This window comes from Talpa occidentalis, unplaced genomic scaffold, assembly GCF_014898055.3.
Source record: "Talpa occidentalis isolate TD23 unplaced genomic scaffold, MPIMG_talOcc4v2.1 talOcc4.4, whole genome shotgun sequence".
Taxonomy (NCBI): Eukaryota; Metazoa; Chordata; class Mammalia; order Eulipotyphla; family Talpidae; genus Talpa; species Talpa occidentalis.
In genome coordinates, this window is record NW_023604295.1 from 120,132,833 (window position 1) to 120,156,174 (window position 23,342).

General features: G+C 42.2%; 1 protein-coding gene across 9 annotated transcripts in view; it reads right to left on the bottom strand.

Moving 5' to 3' along the window:
• Positions 1-285: 285 nt before the first annotated feature.
• The window catches only part of LOC119257877 (IQCJ-SCHIP1 readthrough transcript protein), a 657,554-nt gene continuing 634,497 nt past the window's right edge, over positions 286-23,342 (bottom strand). For all 9 annotated transcript variants that reach the window (XM_054700971.1, XM_054700970.1, XM_054700972.1 and 6 more), the window contains 5 exons: positions 8,755-8,872; positions 7,429-7,626; positions 6,440-6,563; positions 3,517-3,610; positions 286-914 (listed from right to left, as the gene is read on the bottom strand). In XM_054700971.1, coding sequence (XP_054556946.1) covers positions 863-914; positions 3,517-3,610; positions 6,440-6,563; positions 7,429-7,626; positions 8,755-8,872 — 586 coding nt within the window. In that variant the 3' untranslated portion in view covers positions 286-862. The remainder of the gene's footprint in view (positions 915-3,516; positions 3,611-6,439; positions 6,564-7,428; positions 7,627-8,754; positions 8,873-23,342) is intronic.

The following is a 23,342-nucleotide window of genomic DNA, read 5'->3' on the forward strand; positions in this document are numbered from 1 at the left end:
TCCCCAGATGCATAACTGTCAGCAATAACAGAAACGCTGGTTCTGATGTTGCCTTCTTTGGATCTCTCTCTCGCACACACCCTCTCACAGTACAGTCACTTCATACACACACTCTCTCATTCACTCACACATCTGCACAATCTTCCTGGCAATTCACTGCATTGCCTGTTCTCTGCAGCACTTTGTGATGAAAGCTTCCTGGTGGTCAATTTAGTTGCAGACATGTGAGGAGGGAAGACAAATTGCCAAAATAGGACTTGCTATCGAGCAAAAGGACATATCATATGAAACAAAGTTTTAATTTTTATTTTACATATTTATACATAAAACTTTCAAGGAACCTTCTGAATCCAACAGAATGTTAATAGCACATCTAAAAATGAACTTCAGGTAGTCAACATTCACAAAATGTTGAAAACTGATTAAAATATACATGTTACCGAGAGCTACAAGTTCACTACGAGGCAGGCATGTATTTCTGACTTGGATAGCACCGTCATTTACAGTCCTTAAAACTACAGTGAAGAATGAAAGTAGTCAATGCAAAATACTGCTCCAACTTAAAATCCCTAAACAAATAAAAATAAAGTTAAAACTACCTTCTCTGATTAACCATGATTTGTGATGGTGTAAGTACTGTACATTTTTTGTAACAATATTTTATTAAAATGCCTGATATTTAGTGGCACAGTAAAAAATTAAAATAAATTAAGAAGCAAAGGCCAATCACTGGACGTTAAGCTTCAGACATCATCAATGACTAACACTGATATTTGTTTCTGCGCCACCTTTAGCAACAGCATTTTTACAGTCACAGAAGCAAAATAAATTCCAGCTCGCCCTCTGGTTGCATGGCTTCCCTTCACTTTGCAGGCATTTTCTCTGCCATGTGCTTTTGCTGGCTTTCAGCATGTCTGTAAAATGAATAATACAATATTTAGTGCAAAAAAGGTCCCAATTGCTTTCCAATCAACAGCTAAAATATCCTCCAAATGGAGATACAGAGTTATTCACAGTGAACTCAGAACATTGGGAAACAGCACTTTGTTCAAATAGATTTGCCCTCTTCAGTGATTATGGTCTATGTATGATTCTTTTGATTAATACACTATTGGGGTGACCTAAGACTTGTAGGCAACATTACCTTTAAGAAGAAAAGTGCTATGATTAAAAATGAAGAGGTAAGTGTTTGGGATAATTTATTCAACAAATATTTTATATGTGCCAGGCACTGTTCTGGGCACTGGGGCTTGGGGGTGAGAGACAATGAAGGCTTTGTTCTTGAGCATATATTCCATCAGAAACAGACAGGATGGGAATAAGTAGAAAATAAGGCGACTGAAGATGGAAAATAAGTGCTAAGGAAAAAGTCAAACTAGGCATTGTGATGGTAACAGTGTGGCTGCTTTATCTAAATACACAACGATAAATCATACATCTGACAAGTGGCTTTCCAATCAACAGCTAAGAATCTATAAAGAATACATACAATCCAACAAAAAGAAAACAAAGAACCCAATTAAAAAAATGGGTAGTAGAGCTAAGTAGACACTTCTTCATAAAAAAACATACAGATGGTCAACAGGCACATGGAAAAGTGCACATCATCACTTATCATCAGGGAAATGCAAATGAAAACCACAATGCGATACCACTTCACGTGTGAGAGTGACTAGTGTCAAAAAACCCAGAAACAAAAAATGTTGGCAAGGATAGAGAGAGAAAAGGAATCCTCATATTCTGTTGGTGAGAATGTAGACTGGTTCAATCCCTATGGAAAACATTATGAAGATTCTTCAAAATATTAAAAACAGGTATTTCATATGCTCCAGCATTTCCGCTCAAGCTCCACAAGGACTCCTTTTCATTAACAATCATTCTTGAGGACCTACTATGTGCAGGGTAGGCCCTGTCTTAGGCTCTGGGACACAGTGATGAGTGAAAATGGCATTGTCTCTGCTCTGGGGAGTGGGATGGTTACAATGGGGCTGGGGGCGACAGCAGACAAATATAACATAATGTGATTAGATTCATCTTGGGAGGGGTCAAGTTGCCAGGAATACAGACAAGAGGGGGCATACCCCAAACTTGGGGGTGGGGTGTCAGGGAGTACTTCTCTAAGGAGGCATCATCTAAACCAGAGGTTCTTAAAATACCACTGTGCATTGGAATCACCTGGTGGGCTTTAAAAAGCCCTGATGTCCAGGCCACCCCACAGGATAATTACAACAGTGACTCGAGTGGGTCCCAGAATCAACAGTTTGTAAAGCTCCTCAGGTGGTCCTACTATGCAGGCAAAATGGGAAACCACAGATTTGCACTGAGTGGGAGCTGGATAGATTAAACAGAATCTCCCAGCATTCCTTGGAGCCTGATCTCATGCTTCTGGGTTCTGGCTGCAAACCTCTGGGGCTGCTACTTTAGGTACATTTAAGTATCTTCTGATTCCCTCATCAGCAAAGTGACATTTTCCAGCTAGGAATTCATGCAGAAACTTCTCTTCACCAGATGAAAAGCTTTGCAGGCAGGCTGTGTCCCTGCTCGTGGTGGGACAGCTCCAATTTAAAGGCGTCCTCCAACATTTTTGAATTCGTGACACCTCTCCTTTTAACCTCATGGTTCTGCCTGCCTGTTTCTTATGATTACCCACTGAAAGGTACAAAAAAACTCACTGCAAGCCTGAGCAACAGACCCACACTGAGAGAGGGTCTTTGTAAGAGGTGCTAAGAGGATTTCCACTACCTTTGCAAGCTTCTGGGATGGATCTGGGTCACATGGTTAATTTCTTAGGTTATTACAACAGCAGTTTCTTTCTGTCTTCAGGGAGCCTTCTACTCGCTAAATGCCATTTCTGGGATTAATAATAAGTGTTCCCTCCTGGTTTAAAGACTTTGTATGAACTATATGAGAAAATATGCCACAGTAGGTATTAAGTGATAGGATTCACCAAATTTCATGCATCCAAGATAGCTTTTCTATAAGGAAAATTACTAAGAAGTGCAAGATCTGATCAGCATTAGCCTGTTCCCAATGCCTAAGAATGGAAACAAGCTTCTCCTCTTAATGAGAGGTGGTTGGAGTCAGGCCAAGCTAGAAAATGGGACTGAGAGCTTCCTCTGGTGAGAATAATCAGGGTGACCAAGAGTTGGGCCCCCGAACAGCCAGAGCCACTCTGTGGCTCCACCATGGGGCTGATCACATGGAAACACACCAGAAAGGAGTGGGGCTTAAAACCAACTTCCCGAGGCCAATTCTTCAGGTGACAGTCCCCATGCAGAATGACTGGGGGTCAGTACTTCTTATGCATTGATGTCCCTGATAAGGGACGATGGCTGTGAAAATTTGGGAAGCAGCAGTTTGGCCACTTCCCTTCCATGTAGGCTGCTGACACTAGTAGAGACAAGGTGAGTCACTCCGGGACGGAAGGGAAGGCATTCTGCAGAGCCAGCTCCTGCCCTAGTTCTAGACCTGAGACTACGGATTTCCTTCCCTCTTGGGGAAGCGGAGCCCACTGACCTGGTCAAGTCCTCAATGTCCACCAGCATGGCATCCTGCTCTGTGTGCAGCTCGTCCCGGATGAGGAGCAGCTGCACCAGCTCCTCATTCAGGCCTGAGGAAAAGATTGGGCAGCACTTAAAGACAGGTAAGATTGCACGCCAGTAAGAATATGTAGCTTACTTATGGACTATTATATATGCAACATATATCTAAAACAAAAGTGAATTTTGCTAAAATTTAGAATTCTTATATTAGCTTCTCACAAGCTTGAGAACATGACTAGTTTGCATGACTACAGAGTGCTGGAAAAAGAGGAGTAAAGTATGCATTATTTCCAATTACATTCATCTTAAAGTGGGAAAAGAAACTGTTGGCTGTTAGGAAAATAACTTCTTAGGAAAAGCAAGATTTTTGTCTTGAAGACATGTGAACGAAATTCCTGCAGCACAGTAAGGTTTGGCCACTCGTCTTTAGGACCCTCCTCCCACACTGAGGTTGGGGTCCCGACGCTTGACATCACATGCCCCCTACCCCAACCCCACCCCAAATACCAGAGCTCTGGGGAAGGGGTGGCAGGTTGTTCCAGGAAAATGTGTTATCTAAAAATACTGGAAAGTCATATTTGTGAATGTAAAGACACAACCCCTGAAATCTCTGGACAATGGGTGCTGGGGAAAATGTTCCCCAGGACTTACATGGGGAATAAAATACAGAGATGGAATATTTTTAATCCTCTTCCTCCTGAAATCAAGGGCTCTTAATTAATCTGGCTTTTGCCCTTGAAAATTACCAACAAGCACAGACTCCCTCTTGCTTTTCCCCACAAAAGGATAGGATTAAAGCTTCCAGGTCTGGGCACATGGGGAAGAGCCTTCATTTAGCAAGAGTCTGGGGCCCAGGAACAAAAGAAGGGAAGGGGGTGTTCTGCTGGGACCCCTTTGGAAATACTCTTCAAATAATGCATTGAACTGCCTTTAGTTCAGACTAGTTTCCAATGTAAAAGAGAAAAAAGAATCATACAGGGAGGTCTAAAATTCCATGTACTCATGAAAAGGACCAGAGGCAATTTTATTACTTAAGCCTAAGGATGATGTTTCATTGGTAAAATATCAGAGTCTTTTAAAGAATAGCAATTGTAATTTACAGTGAGTTAAAATTAAAATATAGTGGTAGAATAAAAATGTCCTGTGAATGTATGGTTTCATAATTAAAATGTTAAATTCTTTTTTTTTTTAATTTAAAACAATACTGAACATGTTAACTTGCATCGAATACACCCAACTCTATTTTCCTACTGTCTTCTTGGGGTACTTTTTATTATTACTGTTAGCATTCAGCAGAGTGCCCACATATGTAACCCCTTAGTGCACAGGATCTTTTCTTTTTCATATGAAGTATTTTATTCTTTTTTTTTTTTTTAAAGATTTATTTATTTATTTATTTATACAAGCACTGGGTACAGTCAGAAGCGCGGGAGGGTGAGAGAATTCACGAGAGCCAGAGTGGGGAGCAGAGCAGGCAGACTGACAAAGTACACTGCTGAGGGGAGCAGCGGGCGGCAGGAGAGGTCTGCGCACCATGTGGGACCCTCCTCTGGTGGCTGGGGAGCAGCCAGGGATTGAACCAGCACTGCAGAGAATGCAGACAGCTTCGCAACCCAGCGCTCAACCGCTGCGCCACCGGGGAGGCCCAAGTATTTGACTGTTACCAAAGCAGAGAGAATAGTCCAATCAACTAAGCCTACAGCCAACTTTACCAATAACTAGCTCATGGTTAATCCTGACTCATCTATCTTCCCTTCTCCAATTAATTATTTTAAAGTGAATTCCATCCATCATATTATTTCATCAACAAACACTTCAGTACGTATCTCTAAAAGACAGGGACTTTTTAATAAAACCATAACACTTTTATCGTAACTAAATAATTAACCATTAATAAAACATGCAGCCAGTATTTAGATTTCCCCACTTGCTTCCCACATGTGTTTTTATTGTTGGTTTGTCTGAATGCAGCTATCTGGCATGTGTCCTTGATTTTTAATCTGCAAGTCCACAGGACTTAATATAGATTCACACAGCTCTATAAACTAGCACATTCTCTTCCATGGGCTCATCAACTACCGATTCTTTGCATGGCCAGCCACCCCAAGTGAATACCACTCACTCACCACCCCTCAGTATGCTGCGTTAGAGGTCCTCTTTATGCTGGGGAAGAAAGACCCATAGTTTGTGACCCTGTAATTTTCACTTACTAGTCACATATCTTCCCACTACCTGGAGCTCCACAAAATAAATTGAATTTAATTTGATAATGATGATACCTAAAAAAAAGTATATACAAATGAAGTTGATGGTAGATGGTATAAGAAATGACCTGTCATTACTCAATTATATTCTAGAGATAAATATTGTGAGCCAGATCTATGTCAGGCATTGTGTGAGGAGCGGGGGATTAAAAATGAATAAAGAGGGGCCTCCCCTGGTGGTGCAGGCAGTTGAGTGCAGTGCTGTGAGGCTGTCCGCAGCCTCTGCAGCGCCGGTTCAATCCCAGCCGGCCGGCGAGGGTCTCACATGGCGTGGCAGACCTCTCCTGTCTCGCCTGCTGCTCCCCTCAGCAGTGTATTTTGTCAGTCTGCCTGTTCTGTTCCCCACTCTGTCTCTGGTGAATCCTCTCACTCTCTTGCGCATCTGGCCTGTTCCCTGGGTCTTGCATAAATAAGTAAATAAATAAATCTTTAAAAAAAAAAATAAAATGAATAAAGAGGACCCATAACCTCTGTGAATCCCAGAAAACTCTTAAAGGTCTTGACATCTTACAGTAATAAAATAAAAACAAAAACAGCCTGTGTTCCTCTTCCTCTCCCTGTGAGCACATGGGAGCGAGCACATCCTATTACAGGTGACACTGACCATCCCATTTCAAGCACATTTACACTTACTTTCTATCTGGGAATGGAGGTCATTGACTATCACCTGTAGCTGCCCGATGGTCATGTCTCTCAGGTCGGCAGGCTTTAAACTCCTTTTCATCAAGCACTCACTTATATGAGGCATGTGTGGCAGCTGAAGACACAAAGGGAAGAAACAAAGGTGTCAACAGGGCAGTAAGCACTCCGTACACAAGACCAGCTTTTTCCTAACAGATCCACCCTCATTCCCCCACTCCATTCAGGTTCTGCGCTTGGAGGTTTTCCCTGTTTCACCTTATCACACGCCACATTGTCGAAGATGCTACTGACATCAAAACGTTACACTCTCAACTTAAAAGCTTTTGGGTTGGTCTTTAACCTAGGCTGTGACAGCTGTTATTTTTATGAGTAAAATGCTGGGGAGCCCAAGTAGTATCAATGACACATATAAAATTACTAATGTTGGCTATCTATTAATTCATCCCATGCTACAGGGACTTCTTTTTGTGCTTGGAATCGGCTCACCGACTTCTCATAAGCATCTCACCTGACACAGGTGGTATTATTATGCCCATGCTATTGATGGGCATAATGTAAAAAGCTGAGTAACGAGGTCAATGCAGAGTGAGACTTAAACTCCAAAGTCCAGGTCTCTCCCGACCTCTGCCATACTGTGGTCACTGCGAGCTGGGCATGAGCGCTAAAGCAGAAGTGAGTGCGGCAACTAACAGGTTCTTAAACTGAGATTGTTTTGAGGGCATCAGAACATGCCCATATAGCTAAGAAACAGTAGACAAGAATCAAGGGCAAAGTTTACTTTTGTGAAATCTATTGCTTATGTCTCTTTCCATGATACATAGGAAGGAAAGGGAAACAAAATGAAATATTTCTCAATGGCAGTACTTTTAACAAACTGCCTGGAGAAACCCCAGTTTGCATAATTGTGGGACAGGACTGGGATAAGCGTCAACCACGTGCAGCCACCACATGCTTGTTGCATTTCAGCGCCAGCTACTTACTAGATCAGCGACGGGAGACTTCTTTCTGTTCTGTTTTTCCACTTCTACTTGCATTTTGGCCATTGGCTTGGCCATGGCGAGGGCCATTTTGGCTTCAGCTTGCAATTTCTTTTGCCTTGTGAGAAAATCCATATCATCCAGGGATTCGGATTCTTCTTCAGTAGTGTCTCTATCGGAATAGGAAGAACTCTGTTTGCTCTGTGAAGGGAAAAAGAGCAGCCCTGAGCTTTCTGTCTTGGTGCCACCTTTGGAGAGGGGACACGGCACTTCTGATCCCCGAAGAGTGACTGGACCTCCCCTCAGCCACTCCACTCACCACTAGGTGTGACATTAAAGAGCAGCTTATCCCTCCAGTGTCAATAATACACTGGTTTTAGTATAAAGAATAACATAATTAATAATAGGTAGCATGCATTTAGGACAAATTTGAGAGATTTCTTTAATTATTGGTTTCAAAACTTCCCTGAAGTGACCAGACACAGGGAAATATCTAATCCAGAGCTAAGGCAGTATTTTTCTCTTCTTTTCTTTTTTGAAGATTTATTTATTTGTGCATACAAGAGCAGGGGCGCAGGCCAGAGATGAGGCGGGTGAGAGGATTCACCAGAGACAGAGCTGGGAACAGAACAGGCAGACAACCGAAATATACTGCTGAGGGGAGCAGCAGACGAGACAGGAGATGTCTGCCTAGCCTTGTGGGTTGCTCCCTGGCTGGTCGGGGATCGAACTCATGCTGCTGAGGCTGTGGATTGCCTCACAGTGCAGTGCTTTAACCCCTTGCACCACCAGGGAGGCCTCTAAGGCAGTATTTTTCTTCGTAGGTCAACAAGATCTCAGGAATCCACCCAAGCTCTGACCTTACATGATACTCAAAGTCCATGACAATGTCCTATCTAACAGGAGAGGTGGTGGACAGACCTCACAGAAAAGAAGGGAATCTAGCCACAAGCATCCTGGAGCAGTAAGCACTTCATATTTGGCTGTTTCTCTGAGCAATGTTGGTGTGCCAGCCTTGCTACCACTTCTTTAAAATGTGCCTGCCCTGTGAGTCTGCTCATATTTCCAAGCCCCAGAGGAAGGACAGGCATGTAGTCACTCTTGATTTCTAACTGCTTAGGGCTAATCTGGCTTAATACAAAAGTAGCCGCTAACTTTAACAGAATGTGTTACCCTAATTATATCATAACTGATTTTCCAATCACTGCCAAACCATGTCAAGAAATGACAAGGAAGACTTCTGTCTGCAATGTTGTTCTTGACAAACAACAAAGAAGCTAGCAGAACAGGAAAGCATGCACATCACCCACAGTGGCAGCGTGGACTCACCATGGGAGACAGCGGGGTGTCCAAGCTGGTTTCAGTCTTGCTGTCGTCAGCATCACTGTCCTTGTCACTGCCGCTATCATTGACGAAGCAGATCTGCAGGTTCATCCCACTCTGCAGGCTGTGAGAAAGCAAACAGGACGTCACTCCACTCGGTTCCTTGTCACCTGGCAATAGGTAGCACAACTGCCTGGTCTCAAAAGAAAGTTGTCTTATGTGTTCCTCACATGGAGAGGTTAAGATGGCGATACTACTCCCAAGTTACAGATGACAACTTTGGCTAGAGGTTAATAATCGTGACGATTTATTTATAACTTACATAACAAAATGATACCTTTTACTAATCTTGTATCAGTTTTATTCCACACCAATTTCATGTTCTGTGAGAAACAATTTAAGGTCACATAATATAACATTTAGTACAATACCAAACACATTGATGGTGTGTGCGTGTGCACATGTGAAAATACACACACACACACACAGAGTCACTGGGTTTACATTCCTGTCACTAAGGATCCATCCCCATGTCTCTCCCATGGCAACAACGCAAAGCAGATCACTGGAGCCAGCACCCAGGCCTCAGACTCTCTGGAGAAAGACTCCTTCCCCCCAAAATAGAATAAGGTCATGTGAAAGAAAAGTTTATTTAAGGCAGTTGCTCAAAAGTTAACCACGGCAGTTCATTTACGTCATGATAAAAAGAAAACCCCACAGGTCTACCCTAGAGAAAAGAAGCCAACTTTAGCCTCGTCAGGAAGGCTGTCCAGTCTTGCCTGCACATACGTGGAGACTCTGGCTTCTCTGGAGCTCATCATGACCCTGTCGAGTCCTGACACTCCAGGGGAGATGTTGCTGGGAATGTGGTCACTGGCCTTGTATCTGCTACACACTCTGTCTTTTCATTTGAAGTCAAACATATTTAATGCTATTTCGCAATAAAGTGTTAAATAAATCATTTTCGCAGCAGTCCTAGTAGCAGCTCTTTCTGCATGTAAAGTGTAAGGAGAAAGAACAGGCCAAGGTGGCTCCTGGGCAGCAGGGCTGCGGCTGGGTTTAGGGTCTTGGATGCTGAATCTGCTTTGGCATTGGCACAAAGGGACAAAGCAAAGCAACTAGTCTGCAATTTGTCATTTTTGTTTTTATTTTTTTTCCCCTAGTGGATAGGAAAGTTTGATCCAAACTATTCATATGACTCATGTAAAGTGCTTGTATGGTTAAAAAAAAAAAATACAGACCCCAGAAAAAGAAAATCCGATGGAACTCAAGATATATGTATGTACTGCCACCTATTGTTAACTCCTGTAATTACTGGAAGCCCTGCTCACTTCCCTAGGAAGGAAATGAGTGTTTCCCTCAGCTGGCCTAGCTCTGTTCCCCTCCTGCCCTGGAGGTGGCAAGGAGAGAGACCCAAGGTGTAGAAGGTAAAGGTCCACTGTGGTCAGTTCAGGGGAGTTTGGCATCATCGGACCAAAGCTCTGAACCCCCCCCACTTCTTTATCCAGGCACATGGCTTAACCTCAATGATCCTCAGTTTCCTCATCTGTAAAATGGGGTGAATAATACCCAACTCAGTGTTTTGAAGGAAAGATGGGAAGCTAGCTCAGAGCTGGCAAGGAGCAGGTGCTCCACACAGGTTCCTTATCCTCCTTTCTCTGGCTACTGAAAGCCTCCATGAAAGAAAACAGTTTCAGACATGACGACACGTGACCTGGTCACAGATTGCCAAAGGGCAGTCAGCCCTGAGACAGCATTCTCCAGCTGTCTGTAACTATCAGGCATCCTGGGCTCTACTGAGCTGGAATTTATCTCCTCTTAATTTCCTTCCATTGGAAATGGAGTAATCTAATATGTTCAGTTTATCCTTTGATCCTACATAAGCTAAGTTTAAAATTTATTATAGAAGTTGGTTAAAAAAAAAAACAAATCCCAATCAAACCATTTTTAACAATAAAATTCAAGATCTATGGGTTGGGAGATGGTGAAAATAAAACTTCAAATTAAAAACAGACATATTTTAAATGAACTCTAACTGGAATCTAGGCGTATGTAGCATTTTCTATTTACTGAAGGACTTAAGTCTTGATAAGAAGTGTCTGCCCACTGGAATCACAGGCTACAGAAATATAAAATAACCCAATATCATTAGAAAATAAGGCTTATGATGTCCAAAGATACGCTTTATTCTGAAGACAGTCTGATCATAAATTCTGTTGTTCTGCCCCTAAACTGATCTTTGTGCTGAGGATTAACTCAGACCTAAATCAACTCTCTCATACAGTGTTTCTAACTCAGCAAAGGCAAAGAATAAAAAGGTGGTGGAGGGAGGGGGGCGGACTTAGAGATCAGAGTGAAATGAAAAAACACCTCAGGTAGAAATTCAGAAAATCGCCTTAGTGCCACATTATCACCGTGGGAACCTGCACAGACCTTCTTACAGGGTGAGACTTCTAATTCCTTACAGTGGCGATCCCCAGGAATGCTGCTCTCAGGAAAAGGAAATTATAGGACTTAACAGCTAATGGTTCAGAGGGTATTTTAGTAAAGATATCTTAAAGCGGACACAGGCTTCCAGATGGATTTGTGTGCCTTTAGCCTTTAAGCAGGTTTGAAGATGAAGCAGCTTTGGGGAGACTCAGTTGTATTCCCACGGCAGCCTGACAGTGGGGCACTCGAGGCCACCTGGGGTCACATGTGTCAGAGTCACAGACTGGACCCCTGCTCCGGTTCCTTCCCACTCAAGGGTCTGGTTGCTCTGAGACTCATACAGAAACCCAGACCCCGGGTTCTGGCCCCACACTGTGAGGCGCCGGCCCCACTGACAGCCTGCTGCACACACAGTCTGCACAAGTGCCAGCTGCCAGCTGCCAGGCCTCCAGTGCCCAGACCGCTCCAGCACAGGCTGAGGTGAAAACAACCACCAGTCTCTTCTTGTTGATTAATGACATAATTGATGTTATCCAAGGTCACTCAGCATTTCGAGTGGCATTTACCAGAGTCTTGAGTGCAAGAGGCTGCTTGTGGCTGGCTGCCTGTCGGTTTCATTTGGAAAGGTCTACATGCCTGGTTGCCTGGGATGTTTCCTCTCATTGCCAGGCGGTAAGGAGAACCACACTGCTGTCCAGAGCGCCGGCAGGGGGCATGAGGGCCTGGAGGAGGGTGTCCTGGATGAAGAATGCTGGGAACGCCAGGAGATAAAGATGAGGTGTCCTCTGACTTTGGGTGTGAGCAGAAATGGCTCCGAGCATGGCAGGGACGCATTCAGAAGCTGTTCAGCACCAGCATCTGCTTGGCTTTTCGGCAGAGGAAGCTTTTTCTTAGCAAACATTCATGCTACCTTCCAACCACCATCACTAGGGACATTATTAGAACATGCCCCAGACCTGGGATGATGGAGAGATGAAAGTTCTAAAACTGAGAGGATGGCTCAAAAACCTAGCCTGGTTTTATGATATGGTACAAAAGATACATTTTTCATCGTTCAACATAAAGGGTTAAGACCAGTTTATTCCCCAAGAGAATGGGAAGGCCCTAAAGTTCTGATGGTGGCGGGGGCGGGGGGGGGGGGGAGCTGCAGTCACCGTGAACCAGACCACTGACCTGAGCCTGGGGTGCAGTGACTGAATTGGACCATCTGAGTCTGATTCTGAATCCCAGACTATCTGGTGTTTCCTGATTTATTTATTTATTTTTTTAACATTTAATTATTTGTTTGTTTATTTATTTATACAAGAACCGGGGTACAGGCTAGATGTGTGGGAGGGTGAGAGGATTCACCAGAGACAGAGCGGGGAACAGAACAGGCAGACTGACGAAATACACTGCTGAGGGGAGCAGTGGGCGTGACAGGAGAGGTCTGCCGTGCCATGTGGGACCCTCACTGACCGGCCGGGATTGAACCGGCGCTGCAGAGGCTGCGGACAGCTTCACAGCACTGTGCTCAACTGCCTGCGCCACCAGGGGAGGCCCTGTTTCCTGATTTTAGAAAAAACAGATGTCCCAGGGTAGACCACCAGCAACTACATACAAATGTTAAGATTCTTTGGGGCTTACCCCTGAACTGGCCCTTGGCTAGCACTTCAACTGATACACAGAATTTTAGTTTGAAAGTATATTCACTGCATTCTCCCCTTGGGTTGAACACCTGTGGATTACAGGTGAGGCAGTCACTGAGAGAAGTCACCTGTGACAGATCCTGATTCTCCCCTTCCCCCATCTGCTCCTCTGCATGTGACTGCAGATTTTCCACCCCAAGACGAGTCAGTTTCCTCATCTTGGATGGGTGTCATGGTGTCTTGGCCAACAGAACGAAGAGGAAGTGGCTGTGGTCTAGCTCTGAGTCTCCCAATGAGCCTGCCCTGCCCTCAGCATCAGTCCAGGACAGTCTGGTGTCAGCCTGCTGGTGACTTCACAGCAACGAGCTCAACTGGCATTTGTCCCAGCTGAAGCTTCAGACACGAGAGCTCAGCCAGGAGCATGAAGGAGCCTTCTCCCATGGCCATTGTGGACCCACGTGGCCTGCCTAGTGCACAGCCCCAGAATTGCTCATCTGACCAATGGGCTCCTCAGCAGAAACTAATGCTTATCACTGTGCCCGGATGCATGTGGTATTTACTATGCATCGTCATTGTGGCAACAGGTACCTGGTTCAACATCACACCATGACACTCTAGTGGGACTTCTGGTTTTGGATCCAGTGGCCTTTCTCCCATCCTAAACTTACCCTCAGGTTTCGCCTTATTAGCTCCTGCCTGTGTCTGGAAGTACATCTTAAGTACTGTATGTGTCCTGTAGGTGCTCATAATTTCAGGGCAACTGTATGGTTTCCTTAAGAAACGGAGCAAGATGGAACTCTCCATATGTCGTATGCCTGTGATGTCAATCATGCTTTGCTCATTATGACTCTAACCGGGTGTGTGTAGGAGCCACTGCCTTCTGCACCATTTGTCACTCAATAGCCCTGACTAATTTTTGGCCAATGTTTAAATGCATTATTTCCGTTTATTTTAATGATCTTTGATGCATTATTCAAAGGTTTTATACATAATGAATAATCACTCATATTTTCAATGCCATATACTTTGCTGTTTCATGAGAATTTTAAAGGGGATAGAATATATTATGGGTTGTATTATGGGGTGACAATAAACATTTATTTTTTTAGGGATTTGTTGTGAAGAAAGAAGGTGGGACACTTGCAGTTTGAGTTACTTGTAGATCTTCTGTGTAGTGCCTCTATAGAGAGTACAAAAGTAGATTAAAATGAGGTGCTATTGTTCCTTGGTAAATTCAACCCCCCAAGTCCTGCTCCTTCTTTTCCTTTTTCCACTTACTGTTCCATATTGACATTTACCACAAGTTATAGCAGTTCCTATTACTATTTTTTTTTAAAGAGGAAAGGCAAAGTTTCTGCTTCCCAGCATTCATTATGAAAATGTAATGATATTTTTTACCTTACTTTAGTGGGGCTGTATTTACTTTCTTCTGGTGAGGGGTGTGTAATGCATGGGATGATAATTTATTAAAACTTTAAAAATGGTAATAATATTGCTTGCCCAACATATGTTATCACACACACACAAAGGATTATAAACAACTTTTAAATTCATAATAGAAAAGAGATGTTTAACTGTTCACTCCATTCATTCACTCGATGAATCAGGTAAGAACATCTCTGTGAACTACATGAACTGCTGTCCTGTTAGGCAAGGGCACATATTTTCTTGTTAGCTGCAGCTACTTCCTATTGCCCTTTTATTTGGGCTACTTCACTCATTTATGCTTCTTACTAGCTGCTTCATGACCCCTGTATTAAGTGGATGCAGAGTTACTGAATCAGGAACAGAAACTAGATCTAACAGGCACTAAGTTACTTAGATCATTAAATCAAACACAAATAGAAATATGAAATAAGTAGAACTCAAAGAGACTTAGCAGACACACCTATCTAAATATGAAAAAGAGATACTTTTACTACCTGAACATCAGTAAGTAAGGTGCTAACCGAAAAGAATGAATGAGCATGAAACTGCAGAAGAAAAGAGCTCTTGGTGAAGTGGGCGGGGGGGGGGGGGGGGGGGGGGGGGGAGGGAGTAGGGAGGGGAAGGTCGGGGATAAATGCAGGAGAGATGGCAGAGATATCTCTCTGGCAGTTGTGCCCAGAAAAGATAAGGGCAGTTTCAAAATATATGCTAAAGAGGGATTGGCAGGAGTGGGGAGCTCCATGTCTCCTTATGTCCTATGCTGATCTCCTATCTTGTAGGACTCAGGCATCTGGCCTTCTCTGGGTTTTCCTCTCCTAATCCTGCACATTCTCTCTTTTCTGCACCCTTTTCTAAAGCTAATTCCACCTGTACCTGTTCACATGATGGTTGTAAAAACATGTCACAGGATCATCTCACTGCTCGGGAAGCTAACAGGAAAGGGATCCAGAATCTTTGGTGATGCTCAGCCCTGTATCTTAACCTAGGATTCTCTGGAGGGACGAGGCTTCTCTAGAATTGTCTGAGTGTTGCTCAGATAGCTGTTGGTTCTCATTCCACACCCGAGTTCAGTTGCTCTACCAACAACCACTTGAATGTAATTAGATTTCAAATGATAGGCTCTTAATGTTAGGAAGATGCATTTTTCACCAGAAATATTCTCTGGCATGAATTGAAGAGGGAAGGCCTCTTCTGCAACTACACTAAAAGGGCTATTTTTCCAAGGTACCAAACATGGTCTACTTTCAACTAAAGTCAAATGACTCTCAAGCAATCTACATTTTGAAATAGTCATCATTTGTGAGCATCTACTATGCACTGCTATTGTCTCTAATCTTCAGATACACTTAGAGTAGTACAACCCTCTTTTACACAGAGAAACTAAGACTCAGAGGTTAAATTATATAAGGTCACAAAGCTGGTATTTCATTATTGTAGAGTCTGTCTTGAGTGTCTAGGGTACCTTAACAGACAGAATAAATCGTAGAAGAAAGAAAAAAAAGAAAAAAGCCAAACAATAACAAAACAAAACACTGGAACAGCTCCACGGTCTAACAAGAGATTGAGTACATGATGGCTAAATAGATGATGGGCTGTTATGTAGCTATTAAAAAATAGGATAGAAGAACAGTTACAAGTATGAGCAAATGTTCCTGAAGTATCACTAAATGAAAAAAGTGAACCAGTCTACAAAGTGTAGGGATAGTATAATTCCAACTTTGTAAATAAAAATGTGGAGACATACACAGAGAACAAAATGACATGAAATATACTTAAATTTTTTTTTTTTTTTTTGTGGAAGAAATTCAGTTGATTTTGAATGTTTCTCCTTTGAGCTCCTCTGAGCTGCCATGTGTGGGCATTTAGCAGGAATTAAAAAGAGGGAGAGAAGCTGGGCGAGCGGCAGTGTGCCTGTTGCTGGAGAGAAGGTGAGTAGGACTAGCACCTGACACACGGAGATCTGAGCAGGGATCCTGACTCACGTATGAGTCAGGCTTTTGTTTCTGGCGGAGTGCTGGGGTGGTGGAGAGCATTTGGAGAGGCAGCAAGGAACATATTTTCATGTAAGTGAACTTTTCTGTAGCTGTACTCTCTGATTCAATCGTTGGCTTCCTTTCCCAGCCAGTTCTTAATTCCTTCTCCTCCTTGGATCTGCAGTAGATTGTAGACTCTAAAGCAATTGGTATGCACTGAACATTTGTATTTGTAAGCCAACCTGCCCACTTGTTCCGCTCAGCCCAAGCAGAGTTTAAACTTGTGTCTGCCTGGCCAGCTGATACATTTCAACTGCGGAGCTGAGCGGCGCGTGTCTACCTTCTGGGGTAAAACATGGCAGTTGAAGAGTTAGGAGTATGACTGGATTATGTGAAAATCTTAGTTGCAAATTCTTTCACTCTCTTAACAGTGAATCATTGCTTTCACCAGTTTTCATTAAAAAATATAGCTTATATTTAAAAAAAAAAACCAAACAAGCCATTTTGGCTTGGTTCCAGAGCAAGTAACTAGTGGTCATTTGAATTCTATGCAGTCATTAAAAAGAACACTACAGAGCTCCTGAACTGTACTGACTTTGTGAAGTGTAATTATTCATAGTTTGCCTTCTTTGCAGTTGAGATGTTTCACAAAATGGCCACCCAGGTTGCTAGTGGCCTGACTGCTCCCCAGAGCTGTGACCCTGCCAGCCACAAACCAGGTGAGAACCAGGGCAGCCCTGTGGCAGGCCAGCAGGCTTCTGCTAAGAAGGACAAGGTTCCAGCATTACAATTTGCAGCACAGGGGACAGCAGCTTGAAGGACGATGCACAAAAGGTAACACTGAGGGGAAAAGCAAAGATCTAAGACTCCAAGGGAAAGTGGTTCAGAGGAAGGTTGGATTTCCACTGTGAAACGGATTTAGGAATGCCTCAACCAATGTAATTCACCTTTCCTCCTTCTTTCTGTATGCATAAGACGTGTGATAAAAATGTATATCTAAATAAATCTAAAAGGACTTTTTTCAATAACTAAAATAAAAACATTCCAGTGTTAAGGAGGCATGTGTTACCGTTTGACAGTGGGTTTTTTCGAACCCTACCACAGGTTTAATTGTGTGATCATCTGAATGAGGGCAATCTGAGAGGCACAGAAAATTTTACAAGACTGGACAACAGGGCTGAGTTAAACCTCCAGGAGAAACAGCTCACCTGGCCAGTGGGGTGTTTTCTAGTAGCAGTGACTGCCTCTGCAGTCTCTCAAAGGAGCCAGTCTCCATATGAGCTGTGTGTGTCACCCACAGGTGGGGCCACTGCAAATTGCAGTAATAGAGTCATAACTTGTCAAAAGATGATGCACCAATGAAAAATCATTCCTAGAAGCTCTTTTAATTAAACATCCAGCTGTCCACTGGAGCCATTTTTAAATGTAAAATGCAGCCCTGTGGCCTTTTTCTCCCTGCCTCCCACCCTTTTGCAATAGCTCTGACAATTGAATTCTCATTGGTGATAAAAAAAAAATTCATAAGACAGGGTACAGCTGGTTATGCCTCCAGCAAGATGTCAAATTTCACTTGCACAAAATTAATTGCACCTAATTAAACTGGGGTCATTGGCATTATTGTAAAGTGAGGCTATTTATTAGACAAAGAAAATTTCACAAATACTAATTTGCTTTTCTTTCAGGTCTGTGAAAGAGAAGAATTGCTTACATAATTAAATTTGTTTTGCCATTTTAATCTCATTAGTCCTCAAAAAAATCCTTTTCAAATCTTGTTTCACTTTTAAAATTGTGTAATATTTTAGAATAGTAGAAGTAATTCTTGAAGGGGATATAAAAAACGAGAAGGTTCTGTAGATTACCCAGCGGATTTTCAGATAGTATAAAATAGGGATTTGTAAGGTCTCATTTGCCATGAATCACACCTTGGTATTACTTAATAGAAAGTATTTTTTAAAGCAAAGTATTATTACACACATGAGATTTATATGAAGTTTAAAAGATATGCTGTATGTTTTGAGTAGATTGCTATTGTATGTACCTACTACTGCAGGAAGATGCCACAGAAAGCAAATTTCACTGCACTGAAATAGGACAACCTTCCCTAACTCAAGATGAGTACAAATGATGGCTCTGCTACTTCTTCCAGGAAATTATGCAAAATTTTTATTATTAGAGACAAGAAAATGATTCATGTTTCTGGCAAAGAGATGCTGGTTCAACCTGTGATTCCTATGGTAGATGATGTACACAGATTCTCATATGCAAAGCACCTGCAAATCTGATCTCCTTTGAGACTCTTTCTATTACTTGTCCCCTGGCTACAACTCCCTGGGCTGTGGTGCCCCCAAGCCCCCAAGTACAAAAGGAAGGTATCTGGTACTGGTTTTGACTCAGTCATTCACCAACAAACCTGTAAGAATAAGAAAGAAAGGAGCTTTGGTTTGGGAACTTGGAATGGTTGAGATAAGTAAACAGTGATCATTATTCAAACCAGCTGCTGGAGAGGTCTCTGGAGATCCCTGTTTCTCACAATGTTCAGAGTGTTTAGAGAGGAGGCAGAGCCATCCTAGTTATAGCATTCCCAATGCACATTTTGTAAAAAAGACTGTATGAGGCTGGATTTATATTTACATATATGTAAATAAAATTGATTTTGGGATAAGGTAAGAAAAGAAGTGAGAATCAGAAAGATTTTGTGGTTACTCTGAGATAAGGAGGATGGAGCAGGGGGAGAAAGTTTTCTCCCCAAAGTCAGATGAGACCGTAATGTTTCAAAATAGAAAGATTTCCTAGATGTCTAAAAAGAGCACTCTGTCTTATATTTTCAGGATAGCTAAGCCCGTTTCATGCCTTTAATAACACTAAATGTAAACTCAGAATCTGAAATATCATGCTTATTTAAAATTAATTTGGTCAATGGGAAAATGTTTTATAGGAAAGTATTTCACTAATAATGAAAGAAATACTTATTTTTCTCAAGAACTTAAGGAAATTGAGTATTTCTTAGAAACATTATTTCAAAAATAGGTAATTCATTTTCCTGTAAGCTTCTAAAAGCTTTAAACTGAAACATTTTTCAATAGAAAAAAAGACAAAAAGGTCATATAGTCTCAGTTTGAAAAGGTTGACTATGTGGATTAACAGATTTTGAAGGACAAAAATGGTGCTTCCTGTATTTGCCACATATCAGTGTAAGTCACTTTAATTAGTTGAGTTATAAAGCAATATCAAAAATTCTTTTGCTGTAGTATTGGGCATGAAATGTCTTCTTGGGGTTATTGGAAGCCCAGGTTACATTTAACAGCTTGTCACTCTTTTAAAGAGTGCCTTAGGAGCTAGTACCAATTAGAAAGAGTGGGTTTGAAGCCCAAATGTGACTAAGCAGGACTGACATTCACAGGAACAGCTTAAATACTTCCCAGAACCTCATGCTTCTTCATCATTTCTCACATAGTGAAGCTAATTTTTATAAATAAATGCACATCCTCAAAAATATATAAATAAAAGTAACTTCATCATTTTGCCAAAGATCCCACTTAGCTGGGTTAGTTCTGCCTTAAAAGCAAGCTCAGCACCTTACAGCTTAATTTTAAATCCTTAACCTCATTTAAAATTGAGTACTAAGCCCTTCAGAGTAGTAAATTCATGTAAGATTGTGGTTCTGATTATGAGACTATATAACACGTGTTGCTGGTGCATTTGGAGCACATGTAAGTGACCTGAACATGCTATCATCCCAAAATTACCTTTGTAAGAGGTAAGGTGTTTTAAGTTCAATGAAGAATCCAGAGATCACAACACATCAGAAACAAGTTAATCTCCTAGGGATGGGAACTATGGGTTACATGATTGCAAATGTGGATTTTTTTCTACATTGTTGCTAACAAGGGGGAAGGACAGCAGCCTTCACAGATTTTAAATTTACAGAGATAAAGTGACATTTCTTAGAAACATTAAGTCTCATTATTCATTATCCTAAGGGAATTCAGAAAGTCACTGTGTTCTCAGAGAGGATGATCTCATCCCAGAATTTGAAGATGAAAGCATCAGAAAAAACAGGATATAAATATTCTTCCTTATGGTGAGCCAACAGTGGAGCTTGCTATGCTACTGTGAAATACACATGTGTTTATAGCTATGTCTCCCAAGGGGGCAGATGACTCAGTGATTTTCACATTTTGCTCTGTCAGAAGAGTTTCAGGTGGGCTTTGGGGGCTAGTATGGATGGACAGAAAGGGGCACTGAAGGGAAATGATAAGCAGGCATTTTCTGGGCAGCGGTATCCCGTGTTCTCTCCTCAGTCCTGAACCACAGGACAACTGCTTTGTTTTACACACTGAGTCCTGCACAGGATTTTATTTGAAGAGATTACTTCTGCTATTAAAATTAATGTAAACCTGGGCCTCCCTGGTGGCGCAGCAGTTGAGCGCTGGTTTGCGAAGCTGCCTGCAGCCTCTGCGGCGCCGGTTCGATCCCCGGCCGCTCCCCGGCCACCGGACGAGGGTCCCGCATGGCGTGCAGACCTCTCCTGCCTCCTGCTGCTCCCCTCAGCAGTGTGCTTCAGTCCTTCTGCCTGTTCTGCTCCCCGCTCTGGCTCTGGTGAGTTCTTTCGCCCTCCCGCACTTCTGACTATACCCAGTGCTTGTATAAATAAATAAATAAATCTTTAAAAAAAAAAAAAAAAAACTTCAAAAATGTTAAATAATTTTTTAAAAAAAAAATAAATAAATAAAATTAATGTAAACCTTCCTGCAACGTCTACTTAAACATGACACGTTGAGCACAGGTACTTTTCTATGCTCTCTTCTGAAATTTTACTGAAACTAAAGGAAGACAGCAAGTATAAATAGAAAATGGAAAAGGAAAAAACAGCATTGATGCTGGTGTGAGTGTGTGTGTGCGAGTATGTGGGTAATTTAGCTCTTGAACCACCACAGGTTCTTTTCCCACGAAGCTATAAAAAGGAATTTGTAGGCATTTTAGATAAGTAAGCAGAGAGAAACAAACTTTAAGAAAGTAAAGTTTATTTAAAGGAAGAAAGTACTTGGGAGGGGCAAGGAAGCTGTTGTGGGCCTATGTTTGGAGGTATTTAAACCTTTTCCTCCCTCCATTCTAAAATCTCACCACCCTATTTTTTGATTGGCTCTTCCTCCTAGTGACTATACTCCAGGCAGATGTGCCCATTTTCTTTCTTTTTTTTTGGGGGGGGGGACCCTCACTGGTGGGTGGCTGGGGATCAAACCGGTGCTGCAGAGGCTGCGGGCAGCCTCTCAACCCAGCGCTCAACCGCTGCGCCACACCAGGGAAGATGTGCCCATTTTCCCAGCTCTTATCTTAGAGTTTCTCTTTTTTACTTTCCCTGTCCAAGATCTCCTAAAGTTTACTGTCCCAATTAACCTCAAATTTTAGCCTTAAAATTTATTGCTCTCATTTGCCCTCCTGAATTTCTCTGCCCTTATCTCAGAGGCCTCCCTTAGCTCTCTCAAAGCCCCTGCCTACACTGTCCCTGAAGGTGACTACTTAACCCTAACTTACCCTGGGACTCAGCTCCATGAGAAATTAAAAAAAAAAAAACTCAAGTAGCCCTTTGCTGGGTGCCCATAGGGGAGCAGGTAGATGAAGCACCTGCACATGTACAACAGACCCTGGAATTGCACAGGGAGCCACAAAGGCAGGGTTGGGTAAGTGCAGGCACAGCACTGACTGGTACCGGTGGAATGGTCTAGGCCTCTACCTGCTCTGCCTGCCTGTGGTCTAGCAGGACGAGGACATACTATCTTGAGAGGATGAATGAGGAGCCTGTCCTGGGGAGCAGTAGGCACAGCTGAAGAGGCAATGGGTGTCCACTGAAATTAAGGGGATTCTGTGGAAGCTTAAACGCTGAAACTTCCATCATCCCCTTGCCTTAAGACAGGCTGAAACGCCCCCAGATGGAGTTTCAGAGTAGTTCTGTGGCAGTTTATTGTCTACGATAAAAGTGTTTTAGAGATTTTAATTGGCTGCAGCCTCATTAAACAGTTATTTTACTCTGACTATTTTCAAGGGAAGCGCACCATTCATTGATTCAACAAATACTTACTGACAATGCATTAGGCAGTGTTTCAGGCAAGAGTTACATGGTGTTCACAACAGACTGCTCTCCGGGAGTTTATATTTTAGTGCAAGAGAAATACAAATAATGGGTTGAAAATAGGTAATACAATGTCAGGTAGTGACAAGGCCCACAAAGAAAAGTAAACCAGCTAAGAGGACAACCAGGGTAAGAGGAAAGAGAGCGGTAGGTATGTTGGGTATTTGCTTTTTAATCAGGTGTCAGTGAAAGTATCTTTGAACTGACAGTAGATGTCAACCAGTCCCAACAGAACTTACAAGCAGCTTTTACTGTTTTACACTCAATTACTAATGGACAGATATCAAAATGAACAAAATATAAATGAACAAAAAAAAATCATGGACAATATAGAGGTCAGAAGAAAACATTTAAAATAATTCAACTAAAATTAATATACTTAGTGAAATGGGAAAGAGTCATGCCCAAATTTTTTTTAAAACTTAAACAAAATGGACAAATTCATAGGAAAATACAATTCACTGGAACTTACTCAACTAGAAACAGAAAGCATAAAACCTTATAATCATTTAGGAAATGAAAGCAGTTAAAATAAATGTAAACACCAGACACAGATTGTTGTAAAAGTGAGAAACATCATCCCATGCAGACTTTTCTTATATAATGTGAAGAATGGCAGCTAACTGACACTTGGAGTAGCATAACCCTGGTATCAAACTAGAAAAAATTATAAGAAAAGAATACAACAGAACCATGTCACACATGAACATAAATGTAACAGTCCTAAACTATTATAAATAAAACATTATACCATAGGTATTATAAATATTTATAATTATATATTATAAACAAATCCAATAAAGAAATGTTATAAATAAGAGTAATATTATAAAGAAAATCTGATCATGTTAAAAATATATCCCTAACTGGGCCTCCCCTGCCTGCAGCCTCTGTAGCGCCGGTTTAATCCCCAGTCACCAGTGAGGGTCCCAAATGGCACGCAGATCTCTCCTGCCGCGCCCGCTACTCCCCTCAGCAGTGTACTTTGGTCCTTCTGCCTGTTCT